A 23221-nucleotide genomic window follows, 5' to 3' on the forward strand; every position below is an offset into this window, starting at 1 on the left:
TCCAAATCCACTACAAAGAAGTCCTCCATCACCGTGTGGTTTCCCATGGGAATGCTTAGTTGGGGAACTATGTAGGTGCATGATAAGAGTGTTCCTCTGACTACCTTGACTTGGAATCCCATGTGTGCCTCTTTAGGTAAACCCCTTCTCTTTATAAATGATGAGTTTATGAAATTAAGCGTGGCTTCGTTGTGCAACATTACTATGATCCTTTGTCCTTGGAGGGTTCCCCTTGCCCTGAAATCTGTGCACCTTGGCTATTGACAAGAGTGATGGTTCCTCTATGTCGTACCATTGCAACGATCCTCTCTGTACAATTTAAGATGACCTCTTGGGAACCTCTTGTCGGCTATCTCCTTTGGGTGTCGAATCCTCCTGTTCTTCCTCACCATTTGACATGACCTCAATGTAGTGTATTTTTCCTTTTCCTAAGCATTTCTGCCCTGGTTCCAATGGCTCCTTATAATTGAAACATAGTTTTCTACTCCTGAGCTCTTGTCTAGTAGCTCCATCCAAGGAAGGCTTCTTTGGTGGGGGTTTGTTGTCTTTTTCCTTCAGAGGCAATGAAGGTTTGGTATGTAACTCTGAGAAGATGAGGTTGATGATGACGCTATACTTCGAGCCTTCTTAATAGCCTCCTAAAGGGTGACACGATTGAAACCCTTTACCCATGCCTTCAATAGTTGTGTTACACTATCCATAAATAGCATGGTTTGCCATCTCTATGAGATGTTAGTAACTAGTATGGAGAGTTTCTGATACTCAGTGATGTAATTGTCAATTGACCCAATTTGCCTCAGTTGTGCCAATTCATTTAAATTGAATTGAAAGATCTCTGATAGATGCCCTTGTTGATCTACTGTAGTTTTTAAATTAATAAACTATATTTTCCTGTGATTTCTTTGATGGTCTTTGAGAATAGACAGAAGTTGCAGAAGGTTTTGTTTTTGTTTTGTGTTTTTTGATAGTTTTCATAATAGTAATGAATAATGAACAATAAACATGAGAGGAGATTGAAAATAAATAAGAACATAGAGCCAAATCAGAATTGCTATAAATCGTACCAGGCAGATTTCTGATTTATAAAGCCAAATAATAAATCCAATGCAGTTCCAACGAGCTTACATCCAACAATGATGCCAAACTGCTGCAAATGGCAGTTGTAAGACTGCAAGTAATCACGTCCCAGCTGAAAGAATCAATCTGTAACGCTGAAACCATAAATCTGCAACCTAAATCCACAATAAAGAATGGTGTACTCTATCCCTGATAGCAACGCACACTGTCTGAAGAATCCAATGCCAATAACTGCTGAGGGCTACATCCCAGCCAGTCCAAAACCTGGGGTTTGCGTCCCAGATGAAGAATTGCTCTCTCAAAGCCAATTCACAAAAAACAAGTTTTTCAATCTGCAAAAGATGATCTTAGAATGAAGCTTCCATCTCTTTATAACCCCCTCTCAATTGCAAATCGAACCCTAAGTGTCTCCAAGTGGTGTTGTGTAGTGAAAATGTTATAATTTCTTATTTTAAAGTAGTCATTTTACTAGAAAATGACCTTTTTCCTCATAGATAGAATTCCATTCACTGAAATGCCTTGAGACCAAAGAGAAAGATTTAGAGAATTTTGAGACCTTTCCAATGAGCTATCACACCATAGGATGCGCATCCAAATGAGGTCAAAAAACCCCTTATTACTCCAAAATGGCTAAAACTTAACCTTATTTAATTTATTTAATCACCAACTTAGGAAATATTTAAATATATTAAAATATTTCCCAAATGGTCCCAAAAGGCCCAAAATGACCAATCAAACATGAATCTGACCTTGTCACCTGTCTATGATTGATGCCGGACAAGATGTGTCAACTGGTAGTCCATCCCTAAAATCTAGGAATGCTCCTAAAAAGGAGGAGACAGCCCCAATCAACCAAAATTGAGTCCCAATGACTCCCTTGCTGTGTGCACTTCTGAGAGAACTGTAACTGAACTAGGAGTTCCTCCTAAAAAATAGGAATGCCTCCTAAAAAATAGGAGATGCACTCTAAGTCTCCAAAACGTTCGCCGAGGTCTCCAAATGCCTCCTAGACAACTCCTAGTCAATCCCTATGAATTAGGAATCTCTCCTAAATTGTAGGAAGCTGTTGTCTACTGCTCCAAACTACTTGGGAAGCTCATGCATGACTCTCAAAGTCCCTGGGTTGGTTCCCTCTACACTCTGCTGGCCTATGGGAACCAGAGAATAGACCAACCTTGCTAGAAATGTTGTCACTAAGGAAGGGCAGAAATTGGGGACATGACAGTCCTCCCTTCCCAAAGATTGCTTGTCCTCAAGCAATGTTAATCCAACTCCACAAACATCAGGCAAGTCCATACCATAACCAAGAATGATCCCAGGGTCCCAAGCCATCCTGGAAGGTTTGTAGTTCCATCTTCTAGAAACATTGTCCTGCATTGCACCCAAACAAGTAGCCTCATGAAAACCCCCTGAAGGAAGAGCAATCAAATACTGTACCAACTCTGTCAACTCCTCAATGAATTGCTCTCCGAAAGAACCAAACTGGAACACTAAAGGCGGAAACTCTAGTAAGCCTACATTGGCTTTCACATCCTCAACTATTGAACTGCAAATCCAAGTGATTCCAGGATTCCAAATCCGCCTCAAAAGGGAACCACCATGCTGATGCTTCGTCACTCTGATATAAATATTAGTGAACCACAAGTTGTAAAGCAATTCATTAGGACCCTGAAGCACCAATGTATCAATGAGACCAGGGCTCGGATCCCAAACCAAAATACCAAATGTACTGAATGAGATGAAGAAGTATCTCAACCGCACTCCATGAAACATACATACAATGAAGCAGACCAGCAAGGTGTGAAAGTGAACTCCCATAAACCAGTATTCCAACCCACATGACCACCTAACAATGCTGCTATAATTCTGACCAGCAACTCGAATGATATCATAGACGTCATCATACCAATTCCAAACAACAAATGTCCCAAAGAAACACTCCTCAATGCCCTCATACTGAATCATGGATGTAGTCAATGCCAAGTCAAGTAGTAAATGATTCCAGGTTGGACAACCACTAGTCCATAAGGAATCGAAGACTATGGAATCACCAATCAACAAGGATACCACTGCCATATCAATGGATGTAGATGACAAACTCGAAGATGAAGTATGTATGCCATCATGAGAAAAACCAAAGCATGTGTCATTTGTACCCAACATTGTAGGATTATCAATTCCTGAATCCCATATCGATTTGAGAAATATTGCTCCACCCAACCACTGCGCTACTCTGATGTAAACATCTGTATACCAAAAGTGAAGCAACTCAACATGAATCCACTGAAGAAATGCCCAACACATGTTGATACCAAGATCCCAAATCTTTGCACTGACACATCCCTCCGGCATGTTGATACTCATTATGTTGCTGTTGTGAAATTGTACCTCATCTAACCAACTAAGAATTTCACTCCAAATGAAGCCACAATTACTACCAACAACCAATGTTGTTAGGAATTCACAAATGAGTCAATCATCGGCAAAGAAAGTTTGTTGAATACTTTTTCAACTCTTGCAAACAGCTGCTACAACTTTACCTATATTTTCACAAATTAGTGTGCCTTCATTAAAGGTTGTTAAGTAAATGTTTTGTTTAACCATGTAACCAACGAAGTCCCTTATATTTTGATCTTGAAAGCCCAATGTAATATTTAAAAAGTCTGAATCTTCAATCAAAAGGTACATCGCTGCCCTATCATATGGAAGAGGTGATAAACCCATTGATGATTGAGAGATGTTTCTAATTCTCAACAAAGACAGGCTCTTTGTGGCTGGTCCACTAGGTATGCAACTTAATATGTCATCAACTCTTGGTAGGGAAGGATCAACTTCACACTTGAACACCCCAACTTGAATGTAACCAACCCAAGGTTCAAAGTTTGACTCATGAGATGAAAGAGAATTGCTGTTCAAAGTCAGAAAATCAAAAGTATGTTCATACCTTTCCACAATGTTTTTGCGGTCTTCTCTTGCCTCTGCTTCCAAGGTAGGTGACTCCTCTAAAGGTGCTGGTCCATGGGGTGTGTTCAAACGAATATAACATGTCCCATTAACTGCCTTAGCTGCCCAAAATCTAATCCATACCTCTATCTCCATAACTGATATGTTTTCCATTACTAACAAACTCCAAGGTGTAGTATGCCAAACAAACCAAACATTATCAAAATGCAATATTTTCTTAGTAAGCAGCCTCTTAGTCTCCTCCATAATCATCTCTTTAAGACAAGATGCTTCATATGATCTTAACAATTGTCCTTCCATTGTAGAGGATGGATGACTAACCAAATCAGAATCAATAATGTTCCATTCCACACAAATGAAAATAACACTTGTGGCTGGTCCATCAAGTGCGAAACTAATATCATCATTTTTTGGAGCCTTTAAGGGGCTCTTTTAAAGAGGAACGTCATAAACTTCATGATGCAAACTAGATCAAACTGAGTTTTCTAAATCATAACTCTTTTCCTCTTCACACTTCTCAACATGCTCTTCTTGTGGACTTACCTCAAGAAGCTCTTCCCTTGTATGCTCAACATCCTCACTTTCTTCCCTTGGAAGAAATAAGGATCTAATGTATGACTCTCTTTGTCTTCTTGCATTATCAAGCTGATTGCATCTTTCCTTGACCTCTTGTAAGTGTTGTCTAGCTTGGGCAGCAAGCATCTTGGCCTTCTTAGCTCTATGTGACCATCCATTGCACGTCTCTTGAGCCTTTTTCACATCTTCCAAGGTGGGGTAAACACAATCAAAACCTTTGTGGTTTGAATCCACAATATAAATCTCATGTGCAACACACTTAACCTGAGTACCATCATAGGAAGACTCAACAACCTCATTACCTTCATGTGAAATGGATGATACCACATGACTAGAGCTACTATTGCAAAAATTAGAATAGGTATCAGACCTTGGAGACATGATTTCAGCATCCTTAATGGACTGATCCATGATTGTAATCTCTTCCATTTTGTGATCAACTTGATGAATCAATGGTGTGCTATGTGTCTCCTCCTGATCTAGAGTTATTTCTTCTTTAGGAATCCCACATGATGACTGATTTTTGTTTTTCATAGGCTGCAACTCAAATGATAACACATCTTCATGCCTTTCTTCTGCATACCCTGCAAGTGACTGATCCATTATGGTGTTTTTATCATGAACATGAATAGTTTGACACAAATCTTCTTTCTCACATGAAAACATATCATCAAATATGAGATGGTATTCCTTTTTTGCAAGCTTAACCTTATGACAAATTTTTGGATGCATGTCAATGTAATCTTTGAAATGAAAGTTCTCCCTAACATATTGAGGAAGAGTATTATACTCCTCAAGTATGCTAATTACTTCCGTTTTACTGTCTAGTGGCAATGGATCATTTCTAGAAGAAGATGATGATCCACTAGCATGTCCAAATTTTCTTGACATAGAATCATTGAACTGCTGCAATTGAAGCTTGAATTTTTGTCGTGACTGTTCCCATTCTTTCCACAGGGTTATATCTCTTAACAATTTTGCCATAATGAACTACCACGCTGACCAACTGAAACTAACATGCCAGAGCAAAAATCGACCTTGTACTGCTAATATGAATTATCAAAACTTTTGATCAAGTACCCATATGCCAAAATGAATTATCAAAATTTTTTAGCCAGTACCCAGATGCTGAAATGAATTATCAAAACTTTTTATTGAATACCCAGATGCCAAAATGAATTATCAAAACTTTTTAGCCAGTACCCAGATGCTGAAATGAATTATCAAATTTTTTTATCCAATACCCAGATGCCAAAATCTGTTGTGACAATTTCTCACAAACCCTTCAGGCTGGCAAGATGTAGGCTCTGATACCATTGAAAGATCCTTGATAGATGCCCTTGCTGATCTGCTGTAGTTTTTAAATTAATAAACTATATTTTCCTGTGATTTCTTTGATGGTCTTTGAGAATAGACAGAAGTTGCAGAAGGTTTTGTTTTTGTTTTGTGTTTTTTGATAGTTTTCATAATAGTAATGAATAATGAACAATAAACATGAGAGGAGATTGAAAATAAATAAGAACATAGAGCCAAATCAGAATTGCTATAAATCGTACCAGGCAAATTTCTGATTTATAAAGCCAAATAATAAATCCAATGCAGTTCCAACGAGCTTACATACAACAATGATGCCAAACTGCTGCAAATGGCAGCCGTAAGACTGCAAGGAATCACGTCCCAGCTGAAAGAATCAATCTGTAACGCTGAAACCATAAATCTGCAACCTAAATCCACAATAAAGAATGGTGTACTCTATCCCTGATAGCAACGCACACTGTCTGAAGAATCCAATGCCAATAACTGTTGAGGGCTACGTCCCAACCAGTCCAAAACCTAGGGTTTGCGTCCCAGATGAAGAATTGCTCTCTCAGAGCCAATTCAAAAAAAACAAGTTTTTCAATCTGCAAAAGATGATCTTAGAATGAAGCTTCCATCTCCTTATAACCCCCTCTCAATTGCAAATCGAACCCTAAGTGTCTCCAAGTGGTGTTGTGTAGTGAAAATGTTATAATTTCTTATTTTAAAGTAGTCATGTTACTAGAAAATGACCTTTTTCCTCATAGATAGAATTCCATTCATTGAAATGCCTTGAGACCAAAGAGAAAGATTTAGAAAATTTTGAGACCTTTCCAACGAGCTATCACACCATAAGATGCGCATCCAGATGAGGCCAAAAAACCCCTTATTACTCCAAAATGGCTAAAACTTAACTTTATTTAATTTATTTAATCACCAACTTAGGAAATATTTAAATATATTAAAATATTTCCCAAATGGTCCCAAAAGGCCCAAAATGACCAATCAAACATGAATCTGACCTTGTCACCTATCTATGATTGATGCCGGACAAGATGTGTCAACTGGTAGTCCATCGCTAAAATCTAGGAATGCTCCTAAAAAGGAGGAGACAGCCCCAATCAACCAAAATTGAGTCCCAATGACTCCCCTGTTGTGTGCACCTCTGAGAGAACTGTAATTGAACTGGGAGTTCCTCCTAAAAAATAGGAATGCCTCCTAAAAAATAGGAGATGCACTCTAAGTCTCCAAAACGTTTGCAGAGGTCTCCAAATGCCTCCTAGACAACTCCTAGTCAATCCCTACAAATTAGGAATCTCTCCTAAATTGTAGGAAGCTGTTGTCTACTGCTCCAAACTACTTGGGAAGCTCATGCATGACTCTCAAAGTCCCTGGGTTGGTTCCCTCTACACTCTGCTGGCCTATGGGAACCAGAGAATAGACCAACCTTGCTAGAAATGTTGTCACTAAGGAAGGGCAGAAATTGGGGACATGACAGTCTAGATCTTAGCCATCAAATCGATCTATATGTCTTTCTGTAAACTAAGCATAAGTATTTACTTGGTCATGTTCGAGCATAACCATACCATGATGCCACCATTTATGCACCACTCCTTTTAGGTGGAGTGTGGGGATTTTAATTGCTTCCTCTTTAGGCATTAGATTGAGCTGGAAGTATGTATCTGCTTTCGTTACCCATGCATATGCAAAAATTGATCCAGATCCATCGAATAGTGACAAATCTACCTTGCCTAGTTTCATTTTGAGTTCATCATTGAAATAACCATGGTTGCCACCACTTGAGTACCTTAATCTTAATTTGGCATAATCTTTGTAAGATATGTCTCCTTCCATATTTATATTCCTTCAATCTTCTTGTAATGTTGTTGCATTTCTTCAAATTTGGTTCCCATCCTTTGTGGGGTGCTTCTGTTTGTGGAGGGAAGGTTGGCATGGACGCTCGAGAATGTGCTGGATGAAGATTTCCTTTTCTTGTAATTAAGTTGTCACTGTGTCCATTATGTTCTCTAGATATTTTGCCTTGGACCAATTTTCGTAGTGTTTCCTCCATGAGCCGCTGATTGTCGTTAATCTGTACCTGATTCCTGGTGAGCTCTCTCAACAGTGACATGACTTTGGCAGCGGGATCTTGCGAATCCTCCACTCTACCAACTGAGTGGTACCGCTGCTGTTTCCAAGTATAAACTTGCATTCACTGTCCATAGGTTGACAGGTTCACTAGCTTTGATACCATTGTAATGTTCCTAACAATTTCTTCCATGAATAATCCTTGTATACAATTATTTGATTGAAATTTTCTCCCACACTCTGTAATTGATAGGCATGTTACAGTACACTTGAGATCCAGACATGATTAAATGAGAACGTATGGTTTAGGGAGAGGAAAGCTATGCACTGATTACTTGATACTGTACCGAGGAAATGGCTGGCCATAAGGAGTGGCTGTACGGTGCAAATTAGAGGACCATACGGTGTCTTGGCAGTGTACAGATAGGAGGATGAATGAGTGTACGACATAGAGATTGCTGGAGGAGACTTAGGTGTATAGTGAAGGCTGACGGTGGATTGTTCCAACTGTACAATGGTTGCAGATTAATCATACGGTGATCTATCTGTCTGTATTTGGGAATGACTATACAATGCTGGGAGGAGGAGACTCAGTGGTATGGAGGCTGTGGTTGTACTCACAATTCTTTTCCTCACAATGAATAAAACTTGACTTAACTGCCTTTGGGCTGTACGGTAATGTATGGAAGACAAAGGTCGTACAGAGAGCTAGCACCTTGCCAAATGAATATATCAAATCCAGGTTATTCGCCAATGTCTATATGTATGTTTCCTCTGGTGCAAATATGCTAAGCAAACTGGAAATAATTAGTTAAAAAGATTTGCTACAATGCACAGGATTAACACCAAACATAGGAAATATATGTTACTTTTTGTTGTACAAAATTAATAGTTGCAAACAGTGTGCTTCGATTTGTCAGATCTGAGCGAATGAATCCACAACAAAATATGGTGGTGGTGAACCCCATCGAAATTGCGTTAGCCAAATAAGAGAAGTCTTTCACTTCTGAAATGTCAAAATAAGCAGAACTACAACATGAATTCACAATACGACTATACAAATTAAGTCACATGCCTAAACAATCCAACCCATCAGACATATATACCCCGTCAGAGGAGGAAGAAACTAAGTTCCGACACATGACATGACAAACGCCTCATATAGATAAAAATAGAAATGGCCCCTGAGATATATTAAATCAATTGGTCCCACATACAAAGTTTTAATATTTTATTTATTTTATGACAGGGATATTACAGTTCAAAACCAGATTGCCTTTCAACAATTTTATGAAAAATTATAAAATATATGAAGAACTTGATCCTTACTGCAAATGAAATTCTCTCTCTGCAAATGATTCTAGCTAATCTAAGTTGACAGCTGAAAAGAAATAGCAAAAGGGATTAGGGTTAGAGACACTAAGGATTCCTAAGGGCAATGACAATGATAAGTAATGCTTCAAGTGGATGAATTCCACCAAACTGATTTTTGCTTAGCTAGAATATCACAATACTGCAGAAATAATGCAATCTTCTAAGGAGGCAAAGAATTCTCAAATTGCAAATGCACATTAAATACACCCAAGATCGGCACATCTCAAGCATGCATTCACAATTAAACTAATTGTTGCGAACTAAGTTCAGACTAGTTATGCATTGCACCTTACATTGACAAGATACAAATGGTATGAACTAGAAATCCATCAAACATCTTTGCATCTGACCATCAAAATCACTGAACTGCAATTAATGTTGAAGAATAGAAACCACACAAACATTAAAGAAACATAAAGAAAACATTATAACTTCAATGCTCAACTTTTCTTAATCTTAAATGCCATGTACAACAAATTCTGTCTTTTGGTTCCTACAACATCAGCATCTACTTCTGCCAAAGTTAACTGTTTCCTACTTTACTACTAACTTTACAAATGAGTAATGCCTTGCCTTATATAGAGAAGGCTTTACAAGATCATGGTTGAGATTATCTCAACGCCAAGGGCTGAGATTTTCTTTCTAGAAACATCCGAACATTAAAATATTACAACTCCTACCTAATTCTACTATAGGACGAAATTGCATGCTTCCCAAGGAGAATAAGACAAATTAGTAGGTAGAGGAAATATTATTTGACTTTTCCTCATTACATTTGCTTTGACTTTCAGGAATATTTGTTCTTTTACAATAAAGTATGTTCTCATATATTTTTCCTCAAAAATATGTTATTCCTCGAAAGTATTTCAATCTCTATTGACTCTTCATGTGCATCCATTTGCGTTTTCTCCTGAAGGTGCTCCTTGAGCTTATATGATATTCTTGTCTGAGTGGAAATGTTGGAATGTCCACATGTTCTTGCTTCATTTGATTGATCCTGTAACTTCCTTCGAACCTCGAGGATCTTCATTCCTCCGGCATTCCTCGTTCCCTTCCAAGGCGTCCAAATGACAAGATTATTCCATTACTTATAGACACATTATACTTATTAAAGATTTGATTTCCTTACTTTCATGTGAATTAGATAGACTTTAGTTTCACAATAGCATCATGATTATATCAAGTTACAATCAGACATCCTTGTAACCCAAGGATCTTAGGTCTGTACTTGAATTGAACTACAACATCTTCTTCAGAATTATAATTGGTTATGATAGAGGATTGGGTCAGATCAGGATAATAATGGATCAGAATTTTCTTCAAGTCTCAGAATATCACTACTATTCATCATGCTTTGTACTTGGATTCCACTTTGAAGTGGAATTTCTGCAGTTGGGACCTCCTTGCATCTGCACTATCAAATAGGGATGATCAGACTTCATGTGACATCAAGAAGAGTGGATTAGAACAGACATAGAATGTTCAGCAGCAAGTCTTGGACTTCCATTATGCTCAGACAGGAGAGTTTGAATTCTGAATTTTAAGATTTAGACCTGAATTTTGCATTCTTGAATTCAGATCAGCAAACTGGAGTCCTGACTTAGAGGGCTTCAACTGGAATATGAAATTTGTGTCAGGAAGAACCCTTATTTTGCACTTCAGGGTTGGGATTCTTGAATTTTGACATTCTGATTTGTAGGACTTGGAACTTCAGACTTTTCCGATTCTGGGCTTGAACTGTAGAATTCAGATATCCTGATTTGGGGAATCTCATTCAGGAATTGCGAAAATGGAACACTGATTTTGAAACTTGGAATTGGGAATCTGAAAATTGAAATTGGATTTCCGATTAGGATTGTGATTCTGACACTAGGATTCTGTTTTTTGAATTCTCAGAATTCGCTATTTTGAAAATGGATCCATGAATTGGAACTTTGGGATGGATTAGGGGATGGAAATGGGAGGGGAGAATCTGAACTGGGAATCTGCATTTGGGGGCTAAGAATTTTTATCTGGAATGAGCTCTAGGATCAGAATTTGGAAACCTGATCTTGGAAATTGGTACTTAGAAATCTGATTTCAGGCAAATGGAATTGGATTTTGGATGAGGACAAGTCTGAATTTGCAAAGGACTTTTGATTTTGAAATGGAAGGCATCAAGAGATGGCAGCTCTGAAGGGTGCAGTGATAAAATTCATTGTAATTTCATTATAATTCAACAGCAGCATACTACCATTCCTTGTCGAGTTTCCAACCAAGTGAACTAGCTAGATAAGTATTTAATTGCTGACGAGTATATGCAAAATCACACCTGATTAGTCAAATGAATGTTACTAGTCAATTTCATAATTTCTTACTAGTTATAACCAATAGCCAAAGGCCAAATTCATATGCTAGAGAAATCTGTCAAACCTTTCTAGCAATTCTTGTATTAATAAGTAGGAGATATTTTTCCACGGCAAGTCAAATTGTTAAATGTGCTCAAGATGGAGTAGTATTGGGATGAGTAACATCTTGGGATGCCCCCGTGCTTCACCTCTGTGAGCATCACCTAGATGCAGTGAGTGCTAAGTGTTCCATTCATTCTCATGAGACATGGGTTCGTACGAACTGTTACTCATGAAACATGGGTCAATGAGTTTGACTCGAAAAATTACTCTGCTGAATCCTGAATATCACAATTCTTGTATGAGCTAATAATATTTCAATGGGCAAACAGGTATTTGTTGAAAGATCCATAACCTCATAAGGAGATATTTTCCACAAGTCAAATTGTGATATTGCTATTGGGATTCAATTGTGTAGTTTTCAAGTCAAAATCATTGTCATAAAATTCATGAATTGAAAATGGGTTATTGTGAACTTCGTTTCATTAAGTATGGGTCAATGAGTTTGACTTGTAAACTACACAGTTGAATCATGATAGCAATATCACAGTTTGATTTGATGTGGAAAGTATCTCTCTACTTACGAATTGATGAGTTAAACGGGGACTGTTTAATGAATTGTTCATAAGGCACAACACTTGCTGAAGGTTTTGAAAATCGGGTGGGAAGCTAAGCAGGCTTAACCTTGGAGGAAACTTCATGGTTAAGTATACCTGAGTTGGAGCAGTACTAGGATGCGTGATATCCCAAGAAGGCCCTATGCTTCATGCAAGCGTCATCTGGAAGCAATGAATGCACCACCTACTGTAATGAGTGCTAAGTTTTCCCTCCATTCTAATCTAAGATGGGTTCTTGTGGACCACTATTCATGAACTATGGGTCAATGAGTTGACTCAACAACTACACAATTGAATCGTGGTAGCAATATTACAACCCATAACCTATGAGAAGCATTTTAACTTTAAGGTATGAATATCATTTACCCATTTATTTGGTTTTTTACCAAATGTTCGATTAAATGTCAACACCAATTTGATATACCAAACATTTGTAGAAGTCACATGTGTTTGGGTTTAAATGCAATAAATTGCAATTTCCCCCAAAAATAAATTAAGATAATTGAAATGTCTAACAAGAATATTTTATATAGTTGAAGTTTGTCAAAATCCAACGTGTCAGAAATTTAAACAAAATGTCCAAATCATAATTGGATATACTATATCTTGTACTTAATGCCAATCTTGACGGTGGACATTCTAAAACTAAGTCTGAAAGCCAAATTTGCTAAATAGAAAAGCTATTGGAGAATGGAGGCGTAGAAAGTTGGAGGATACAGACTTCCTCTCATCAGCCACCAGTGAACAGACTGCAAAGTTGTATTAGTGACAAACTAATTTTTCCATAATAACTAAAGCAATGATCAGTTCCTAGGTAGTAGCAGGATCTATCTCATACCATTTGTGATTAGAGCAGGAGAGTCTATAACTATGGTTGCATATGCAACAAGGACGTGATCCTCAAATTTATATGTTATGATTGGATGTGTTTGTTTGCTATCAAATATGTGAGTGATATGATTGGATTGGATGTGTTCATCTCTAATCATAATTTTTGTGAGAAGAAGTATGCCCTTGATCTTAATTGATGATGGTAGATGTGTTTGTCTCTATTCTTGGATAAAGTTCGGTAAGGGGAATTACACCATGGAATTGATGTGTATGTCCCTGCTCAGGCATTGTGTCCTTGATGACCTATTGAACACGTCCATCCATTGTTAGTCCACCTATTTTTGTTGGAGAATGATGTAATAAGAGGGTATTACAAAAATTACGTTATTCCTATATTCCTATAGTTTTTTAGTTCGTCATTGTAATAATTATTTGTTAAGTGGTTGTGGTTTGTTTGTTTGTACTAACAAATCATATACATAAAGGAGTGATTGTAGGAGGTATAACAATCATCTTATAATATAGGCAATGAATGTCCTATAAAAATGTAATATCCTTTTTAAAGACACAGAAGAAGAGGAGAACAATATTACATGATTGAAATCTTTGTGCTTGAGAATTCTCTCAGTTTGGATGCACCAAAATTAAAGAAGCAGTAATTGATATCAGTGTTATCATGTGAGGATGTGATGAAACATATTCTTCCTATGAGATCATGGTCTGCCTCAACTACCACCATTGTAGCCTCGACACATGACTTCTTATTGCGGGATATGTCCAATGGTATGACATGTCCAAATATATGACAATGATAGCACTACACACTTCTTTGTGGTTGCAAAGAGGAAGTAGGAGGAAAAAAATATTGGGGTTGCTCGTATTCTGCAGCAAGTGCACTCTCCAAATCTCCAAAAGTAGAGTCATCCATCTATGTTTGTGTTCATTTTGAAAAAAACATATGTGCTGATATTTTCACTAGTCAGAGTTTGACTTTGAGCTACTAGGTTAAGTGACTCCAGAGATGAATCAAAGGAGGATGGCAAGCTATTGATGATCAAAATCATCATATTTTCCTCACCACGTGCTTGTTTACAGTGATGAGTTGAACCTTTAGATCCATCATTTGAACGAGATGCTTTAAGATAGACTTACCTGCATTGAGCTTGGTAGGAAACAATAATTTCAAGTATAAAAGACCAACTCAAAATCAACAAGTATTATAGGATGGATCCACCCACTTTCAACTCAGAAGAAAACATGTTCTTCAAGGACAAGACTTGACCAGCCTTCAAGGTTTGGGTAACGGTTTTGAGATTCTTCCAAACACAGCTTGAATTGTGACATTTCAAACGTTAGGGATTAATGCAACTCTAATAGAAAACTTCAGAAGCATGAAAACTTCCTTGCACCTTTTGTCAATCCTTAAAATGCTGGTTTAATCTTGCCTCCAACAACACAGCTTGAATAAGGTCATGATACTAAAAATGATATTAAATCTACTCTAACCCAACCTATCAATGCCAGCACATACAAATCATAATAGTTGTGATTGCTATGCCAAATTTTTAGTCCTTGGTCTCTTTCTTTTGGTACCCTTCATGCCACAGATGGTCGCCCTCTCAAATTTATGGACCAGGCTCAACAATATAAGAGGTTCAGCAATAGACTAGGCTCTGGTACTGTATTAGATCATCACACAAATTGTAATATTATGGTAAGTTGCTTTGAAATTTAATCATGGGAACAAACCATAAGCCCAACTTATGTGCTATAGAAAATGAGTAATCAACTATATACCTAACATCAAAAAGACCATTACAACAAATGATTATTGTTTTTTTACTATAGCTCATTAATCTAATAAATTATTCATGATGAATATCACAAAGTGCCATTCTTGGAAAGTATCATATTTCTTCATCATCTCATCAATAATTAAGCAGCTCTTATTATGTTTTATGTTCCATTTATTGAAAAGTTTGAAGTTTTTTGATATTCTGGTAGAAGACCTTACTCCTCTTTTCTTTCAGCTGTAATCCTGTACCTTTCCTTGTCCCTCAGTTCCAATGTGAAAATAATAATGAATGACTTACTAGTATTTTTCAATTTAAAAATACACGTGGAAGATAAGGTGGTGCTTTAAATTCAGTTGGCTGACCATTATATGCAGAATCTTCCCTTGTTATCTCACATTCCTCTTTAGGTTAGAGATATAATAATTATACAAGTTTCCAAAGATGTTTTAAATTTGAATAAAAAGCAATGCCCTACCATCCTTAAATATTTCTTTTGTCATGCTTGAAACTACATCCATGAGTCCTTGTGTCTCTCTGTCTAGGAAACATACAGAAACACCTAATTTACATTAAATTTTACTACACCTCTTGTTATGATGTGTCTAGCGTAACAATTGATAAATATAAATGTCAAAATAGCTGCAATACTTGGAGGATGACATGTTCTTTGTTGCATGATTAAGATTATACATATTTTTCAGCCCTCAACAATCAAGTCATGCTTATTATTGTTTTCCTCTCAAATTCAAGTTGCTGTTATTATTGTTTTACATTAAATCGCCCTCCATTAAGCCCCTTCATTTCTTTACTCTACTCATAGCCAATTTATCAAATACAAACACATTGGAGCAACACTGACATATCCAGAGACAACATTGTCCCATGAAAATCCCCCCTCGCACACACTCTCTCCTACCAACACACATACTTATTGTTTGCTTATTCTTTGATATTTGTGATTGAATTAAGATAGAAGATTTAGTCTATTCAAATGGAGTTTTGAGTGTGGAATTTTTTTGGTGTTTGCAGGTATTTATACCAAATAATGAGGCATTTAGACATAACACTGCAAGCATGTCAGCACCTTTTTCCTCATATGATAAAAGTGAGGGAATTGAGAAAACCCAAGGGAGGCAGTTGCAAACTTCATTTCAAAAACTTGTACAGCCTCACACCCTTCCAACTCCTGATGGCACTTCGAACATAGTTGTTGAAGGCCGTGCAAATAACAGCAATACTGAAGCGAAAAATAGAGGCATAGGTGGGGTTTTGAACTCTCAATGTCAGATTCCTACCTCTGGGCAATTGAAAAGTTATGATGCATATAAAAGAATCCCTTGCTCAAAGAGTGGATTGGATATTTGTAATACATATGACTTGAGATCAAACACAACTTTGGGAATGCCAATGCCTCTTCCATCTTCAGTTGAAAGGACACCTGTCCTAAAATTGGGGACAATAGTTACATCTGATCCACAAAACCACAAAAGTCATAATTCAGGTTCTTTGATAGGGAAAGTATGGTATAATGTAAAGAATCTCAAAACACTTCCATTTCCTCGTGCAGAAAGATCATCTAAATCTGCACCTCATTCCCCCAAATTTTGTACATATGACCATGCAAAATGTTCTCCTAGTATTTCCCCTTCTAATCTATCTCCCTCTCATGTAAACATGTTGCATCAGCTTCCACGACCACCCATTGATTCTGGAAATTCATCAAAACTTGCAAGTTTCGTAACTCACTCAGCACCCTTAGTAGCCAAGAGAACAAAAGAGTCTTTATCTAATGCGGTGCCAGGGCTGATGATCTCACGGCCTGCTTCACCACTTCCTCCACCGCCACCTGGACTTATGGTACGTAGTCTTTCTATACCTTCCTTTGGACGTCAAGAGAAATCGCATTGGGTACATGTTGCTGAGGCACTTTCTTCACCACCAAAAACTCCTACCCCTTTCCCTAGTAGCAGTACAACATATTGTACTTCAAAGACAGAAGAAGATCTCCGCAAATGTCCGGGCTGAGTAATTTATGACAATTAGTATAGCAGATCCTTACTGGTCATATTAGTGAGACTGAGCTGAAGATCTCCTTAAAAGTCCGAGCTGAGTTATTTTTGAATCAATGCTTCAGATCATACTCCACGATCCATGATCAGATAAAAGAAGGCAGCAAAATGTGATATTTATTTCCTTAGATATTACTGATCATAATCTATCTATTTTCAGTTCTTGATTTTTGATAGCTAAAGTTCGTCTGATATTTAAGTGGCTCTTCAAGACCAACCATACACATTGTACATATGAGACTACACTTAATCAAAACTTTAGTGTATGAACGTGTTCACCATTTTGGACCCTTTGTGAAAGCATTGCTATAATCGATTTGCATTTCTAACTAATCTATGACTTGTAACACTAAACTTTTTAATTCTGATTTTTGAGAACTGGTAATAATATTAACTAGTTAGATTGTGACATGTTTACATTTTATTTGGGCAATAGCAGGAGTCCAAGTCATCCTTTGCAAATAAAAAATTTATGCTATAATGTGCTATTTGTATGCACATACTATTTTTCATTCAAATTGGACCTTTAATCCGTTCCCTTTCCCTTTTTATTTTATTGCCTATTCTGAGGCGGTGATAAAAGTTGGATCAGTTGAAATCATTCATCATATTGACTTTGAAAGACCAAAAACCATAGATAATTTTTCAGATTGGTTACATTATAAATTTGGATTTTTATTAACCTAGTAGTGCTAATTTTTATGAAGAAGAATCTGTTGGTATCATCAAAAGGATTTGCAATTGTTAGAACAGTTAATATAATTATCATGAAGGAAGATTTATGTACCATGGAAATAGATGCTTAATATTAAAATATAACATTACGTTACAGCTAAAAGCTCAACCTGTCAGAGACAGAAAGTCAACAGCTCTAAAATAAATACCTCAAAACAACTAAAACTTCTTTATGCTGGAACATCATACAATTAAATCTGATATGCCAAAATTAGAAAGAAATCAATAAAAATGTCTCAAAAAAATCAAAACTCTAAAAAAATTGATATGATTTTATTAACTATTCAATCAAATATTTAGAGTTGTCAAGTTTTTTAAAGGAAGGCGAAGTTGTCTAAATATTGAGGACTAAAAATAAGCTAATTAAAACTACTGAAAAAGAGCCTAAATGACTGTTAATAAAAAGAATTTAAAAGCTAGCTAGAAAATGAAGAGATACGGTACAACAGATTCTATAACTCTTCCGTAATGGTCATTCTATCAATTACACCAAGTTGCCTCCTACGCTTGACAATTTTTTCCGCATTGAGAGACTTGGTGTGTATATCTGCAGTTTGGTCCTCAATGAGAACATATTGCAACAACATTGATCCATCTTCGTCAAGCTGGAATATGTAATGACAATGAAGCTCAACATGCTTTGTCCATTCACGAAAGATTAGATTTTTGGCTAACTTCATAACTCCTTGATTATCACAAAACGAGTAAGTCTTGCTCGAGGCATGTGCATGTCTACAAGCTTTTGTCGAAGCAAACCCACCTCACAAGTTGTTCGAATACTACCTTGATATTCAACTTTAGTAGAGGAGAAAACTGCCTATTGCTCCTCGTTGGTCCTTGTGACTATACATGTGCCCAAACTAAAAGCACACCAAGACAAAACTTTTTGTACTCAACAAAACTTGCCCAATCTAAGTTTGTAAAGCCAACAAGCCGTGGATCTATGCTTCTGTTGTAGAGAATGTTGGGTTGATATTTTGCAACTAATAGTTTTAAGGATAAATTGCAAAATAGTGGTTCCAACCACAATGTAGAAGACATGGTCTCTTCTAATTAAGGGAAGGCTCCTCTTTCTTGTTGCTACTTCAATCAACAAAAAACTTTACTTTGTAACATTCATCTTAGATTCTCTTATTCTAGAATAGATGTTACCATCACAATGTGATTTCAATCTATAGTGTAATTTACTTGCAAAGTATCATTTGGAGCAAAAATCTTTATGAATAAAAGATTAGATGTAAGAATAACCTTTAATGTAGTAGCAACTTTTAGTAACCTAGGGGTTCACAAAAGCTTAATGTCTTTTCATGATTCCTCAAAGTCTTTAACACACATTTCACCTCACATGCATAAATGTAGAAAATAGAACAACACAAAGTTTGCAAGCTATTTCCTTGCTTGTCCATTCTATGTTAATCTTAAGCTCTTAAAGTTTGCAAGACCCAATTTGAAATCAAATTATAACTCTAAACACAATATGCAACTCAAAATTAGCAAGATTGAGTTGACATCCCTCTTGATTGAAAGCATTGACTCACAATTAACATTAGAAAATATCGTCACATGACAACTTGAATTGGCACTTAGTCTCAAAGCAATATGCCTCTTTTATTGAAATTAGTTAGATTTACATCTAAGCTCAAAGTCTTAGAATGCATAATAATTACTTACAATTAGATACCATAGATCCAACATTGAAGACAAACTTGCAATACAACCTTTGAATCTTGAAACTAGAAAAAAACAACTTTTAGACAATAAAACTTAACAGAAACGAAGGTGAAGGATTTAGATTTGTTAATGAATTCCTAGGAGATGAAGAAATGCCACGAAAAAAAATGTCTAGAGCTTTAAAATGTTAAATTTTTGGTAGAAGAGTTCATTGCCCTTTGAAAAGTAGCACTTGTGTTAATTAGAGGGAAGGGCATTTGATTATAGGCAAAAGTCTCCCACAACATTGTAAAAGCCATTTTGTGTTTGTTCTCGTCACACTTATTTCGCTATATTCCAAAAAGTTGTCTAACATGGGCATCATTTTTGCTCTTGCAACTTTTTGTAAACTATGGTCCATGGCCGACAAGACATAAATATCTTTAAGGCTTGCTTGGTTCAAATTGCAGAAATCCACACATATCCTTATTTCTCTATTTATCTTTCTTACATGGACTTTATGAGAAATCCACTTAGAGTGATAAATGAGATAAATAATTCTCGCCTTCAACATTTTATCAACTTTTGTGTAGAGTTCCTCTATAATTATGGGATTATAGTTGCTCAACTTTTGTTTATAAGGGGACACATTTGGTTTCAGAGGAATTTTATGTTGAAACTTCCCTTTTTGAAAATTCATCAAATCATTGTAATTCTATGCAAATGTGTCTTTATATTCCATGAGCAACTTGATTAGATTGGCCCTAATCTGTTGACTAAGATTCACACCAATTAAAACCCACTATGGTTCTACTTTAGTGCCAAGATTGACCCTTTCAACATCTATGGGGCTTTTAGATGATTGGATGGGTTTACTCCTTTTATTCTCTTCTCTTTGGGTAAATAGTTTCTCTAAGGAGATGAATCCTTTAGGTATTCTATTTCCTTTAAATTGTGGCATACCATTAGTGCTATGGTCTGGAGTAAATTCTTAACACATTAATTTAGACCCTTCAAAATAAGTGTCTATAAAAATCTTTGCATGCTTTATGAAATATTTGATCCGTCGATCATTCTCAAATACTTGCTAGTGATCAGAATTATCAGATAGCCCTGGCTTTTAGACAATTTCAATTCTACAATAATCCTCTTTAAAATCAAGATGTGGTAGTAAAAGATAAGCCAAGATTGCTAATGAATCAATGCTAATATTTTGATCTCTTGGAATGAACTTGATCAAGAAGGCGTGAAAAATTTGATTTCCTTTGAAACTGTATCTTTAGGGTGCTTCAACGACTCATTCTTAAGAATAAACAAATTTTTGACCCAATTTATAATCAACTCAACATCACATTTAACCTTCAGTAGTTTTATACCTTTTCTCTTAGCTTCTTGGAGACCGAGCAATATGGCTTCATATTTGGTACTGTTATATGTATTTTGGAACTCCAACTTTAAAGAAAAAGGGAATTTGGTATCAACAAGTGATATTAACACACTGCCAACACCTAGACCTATAGCATCACAACTTCCATTGAACTCCGTTAGTAGAAAATCATCACCACAATTAAGTTTAAGCTCTGTTTCTCGCCTTGATTCATCAATAAAAGAGATGCAACTTTCCAGGTTCACATTCTTCATAAATGATTTGTGATTGAGGATCACTTGAAGGAAATACAATTCTAATTTCACTTCATGTTTCCTGACTGGGATCGTGGCCTTAGAGTAGTGTAGCTTAATTTCTCGCCCGAGGTCCTTAAAAAAGGTTCTACTAAGAAGCATAGTGTAACTGGTTGGTATATATGCTACCAAGATAGTCAATTTCAACCTTTTGTCAGGGTAAGCAACTAATGCCACTTGAACATTTTTTATTTGACAATGCATGGGGACTTATTTCCCATCAATAAAATAACACCTCCCATAAGTTTTGGTTAGGGTAAGACCCAAGGATTTAGCCATAGGGGCAAGCATTATATTATTTGAAGAGACAAAATCTATAATACAATTACTAAATCTATGGCCATTTAGAAACAAAGATACATAAAATGGGCTAGGTTTTCTAAATGAATAGATGATGAATCTTCTTGGGTACTATTAGGCTGTATTTATTGGGACAACAATGAAGTTTGAAGAGAGATATAGAACTTTTGGGTTGTAGGAGGTTCAATAATTACATGATCATGACTATTTGATAGGTTATGAGGATACTCCCCGTGCACATATTTTATAATTGTATCGAGTTCTTTTGGATTTAGTTTCAAATATTCAACAGTGGAAATTTGAATAGTAGTAGAGTTAAAAAACACAACAATGTTAAAGGAAGGTTTCAAAATAGATCTATGAATGAATTGAACCGAGAATGGTTTACTTTAGGGTGTGCAGATTTGGTAGGGTCATTCATTTCAACACAGGTGTCAATGACTAGAGGATTGCGAATTGGCTTGGCAATTATTTGACTTCTTGTAAGCACGACGCAAGTAGGGTCTTCCAATGTGACCAATACTTCACCCTCTCTATTTGAATTGGATTCATACATTAGAAAATTTGTTATAGAGTCTCCATAGTCTTCTAGAGTCTTTTCCTCTTCAATGAGTTCTCCCAATGTATCCTTTGTAACATTCATTTCATGGCATCTCAACATATCGGGGCAAGTTTCCCTTCTTGGCTCTTGGATTCAGATGCTTGATTACGAGGGTATCCCCTTTCGTTGCAGGAAATGCCACAAGACTGGCCACCTTGCTGCCCGCTACTCTTCTGAAAAATCTAGGCTGAAGAAGTCTCCCTCTTGGTGGAAGGGGGTTTCAAACAATCACTACACGGTTCAAAAAGCCCCCCTGTTGGGGATTGTGGCTTGTCTCAGGATACTTTGGTGGAGGATTTGATTACTGGTGATGGTTCGAATGTTGCCCCAACAGTGGTGACCTCTCTTGTTCTCTCTCCTTTGGATTTTGCGGTGGTGACCTCTCTTGTTCTCCCTCCTTCGGATTCTGTCACTGGTGATTTGATTGTTGCCCCTCTTGTGGCTCCGTCTTTGGATGTTGATGCCATTTCTGATGTGGTCTAGAGTTCTTCCTAGGCCATGGGGGTCTTAGAGGTTGGTTGTGGTGTTGCTGACTTTGCTTGGCAGAAGGCTGTTGGTTTGGTGGAGGATGGATGGACAACTATAAAAGGAAAAAAGGTCAAGCCCTCTACTCAAAAGTTTCTCAAAAGATGGGACTGAAAGGGAAATCTTGAGTCCCTGTCCCATTTTGGCTCTCCTAGCTTTTTTGGCTTGCTGTCCGTTGTAGTTTTTCATGGTTAGGGATTTATTGTATATCCTTTTTTAACCATGGGGTTTTAGGTGCCCGATCAAAACCTGTTTTAGTGGCTGAGTTGTACCATGTTATCATTGTTGCTGCCTTGGTCACCTTGTTCTGGTTGGTGATCTGTTTCACCTATGATCTATAGTTCAGTTTGAGTTAGACTTCATTGAAAATTTTTTGATTTGTAAAAGGGCTTCTGGCACCCTTCAAAACTTGTTTACCTTAATCAAAAACATATCAGGGCAAGTATCACCATCATGATCAGTGGTTAAGTGGAAGGCACAAACGCTACTTTCATTTTGAGGCATCTCATTTAAAGGTTTGGGTTGTCCAAGAGATACAACCACTAACTTCCTAGGTTTATTGCTTGGATTATACTTCCTTCTCCCAATATCTTGATATGGTTGTGTATACGAAGTTTTGGCTTTAGGTAGCCACCTTTTCAAAGCAATCGTGTCA

The 23221-nt window shown here is 36.8% G+C and overlaps 1 protein-coding gene across 1 annotated transcript in view; it reads left to right on the plus strand.

Annotated features, from left to right (window-relative positions):
• LOC149556056 (uncharacterized protein At2g33490-like) overlaps positions 1-17408 on the plus strand; it is a 130717-nt gene extending 113309 nt beyond the window's left edge. Inside the window, exon 9 of the mRNA XM_089830180.1 lies at positions 16036-17408. Coding sequence (XP_089686306.1) covers positions 16036-17031 — 996 coding nt within the window. The 3' untranslated portion in view covers positions 17032-17408. The remainder of the gene's footprint in view (positions 1-16035) is intronic.
• Positions 17409-23221: the final 5813 nt, after the last annotated feature.

Source organism: Cupressus sempervirens, chromosome 5 (assembly GCF_028749045.1).
Source record: "Cupressus sempervirens isolate cs-2001-9-10 chromosome 5, ASM2874904v1, whole genome shotgun sequence".
In the NCBI taxonomy this organism is placed as follows: Eukaryota; Viridiplantae; Streptophyta; class Pinopsida; order Cupressales; family Cupressaceae; genus Cupressus; species Cupressus sempervirens.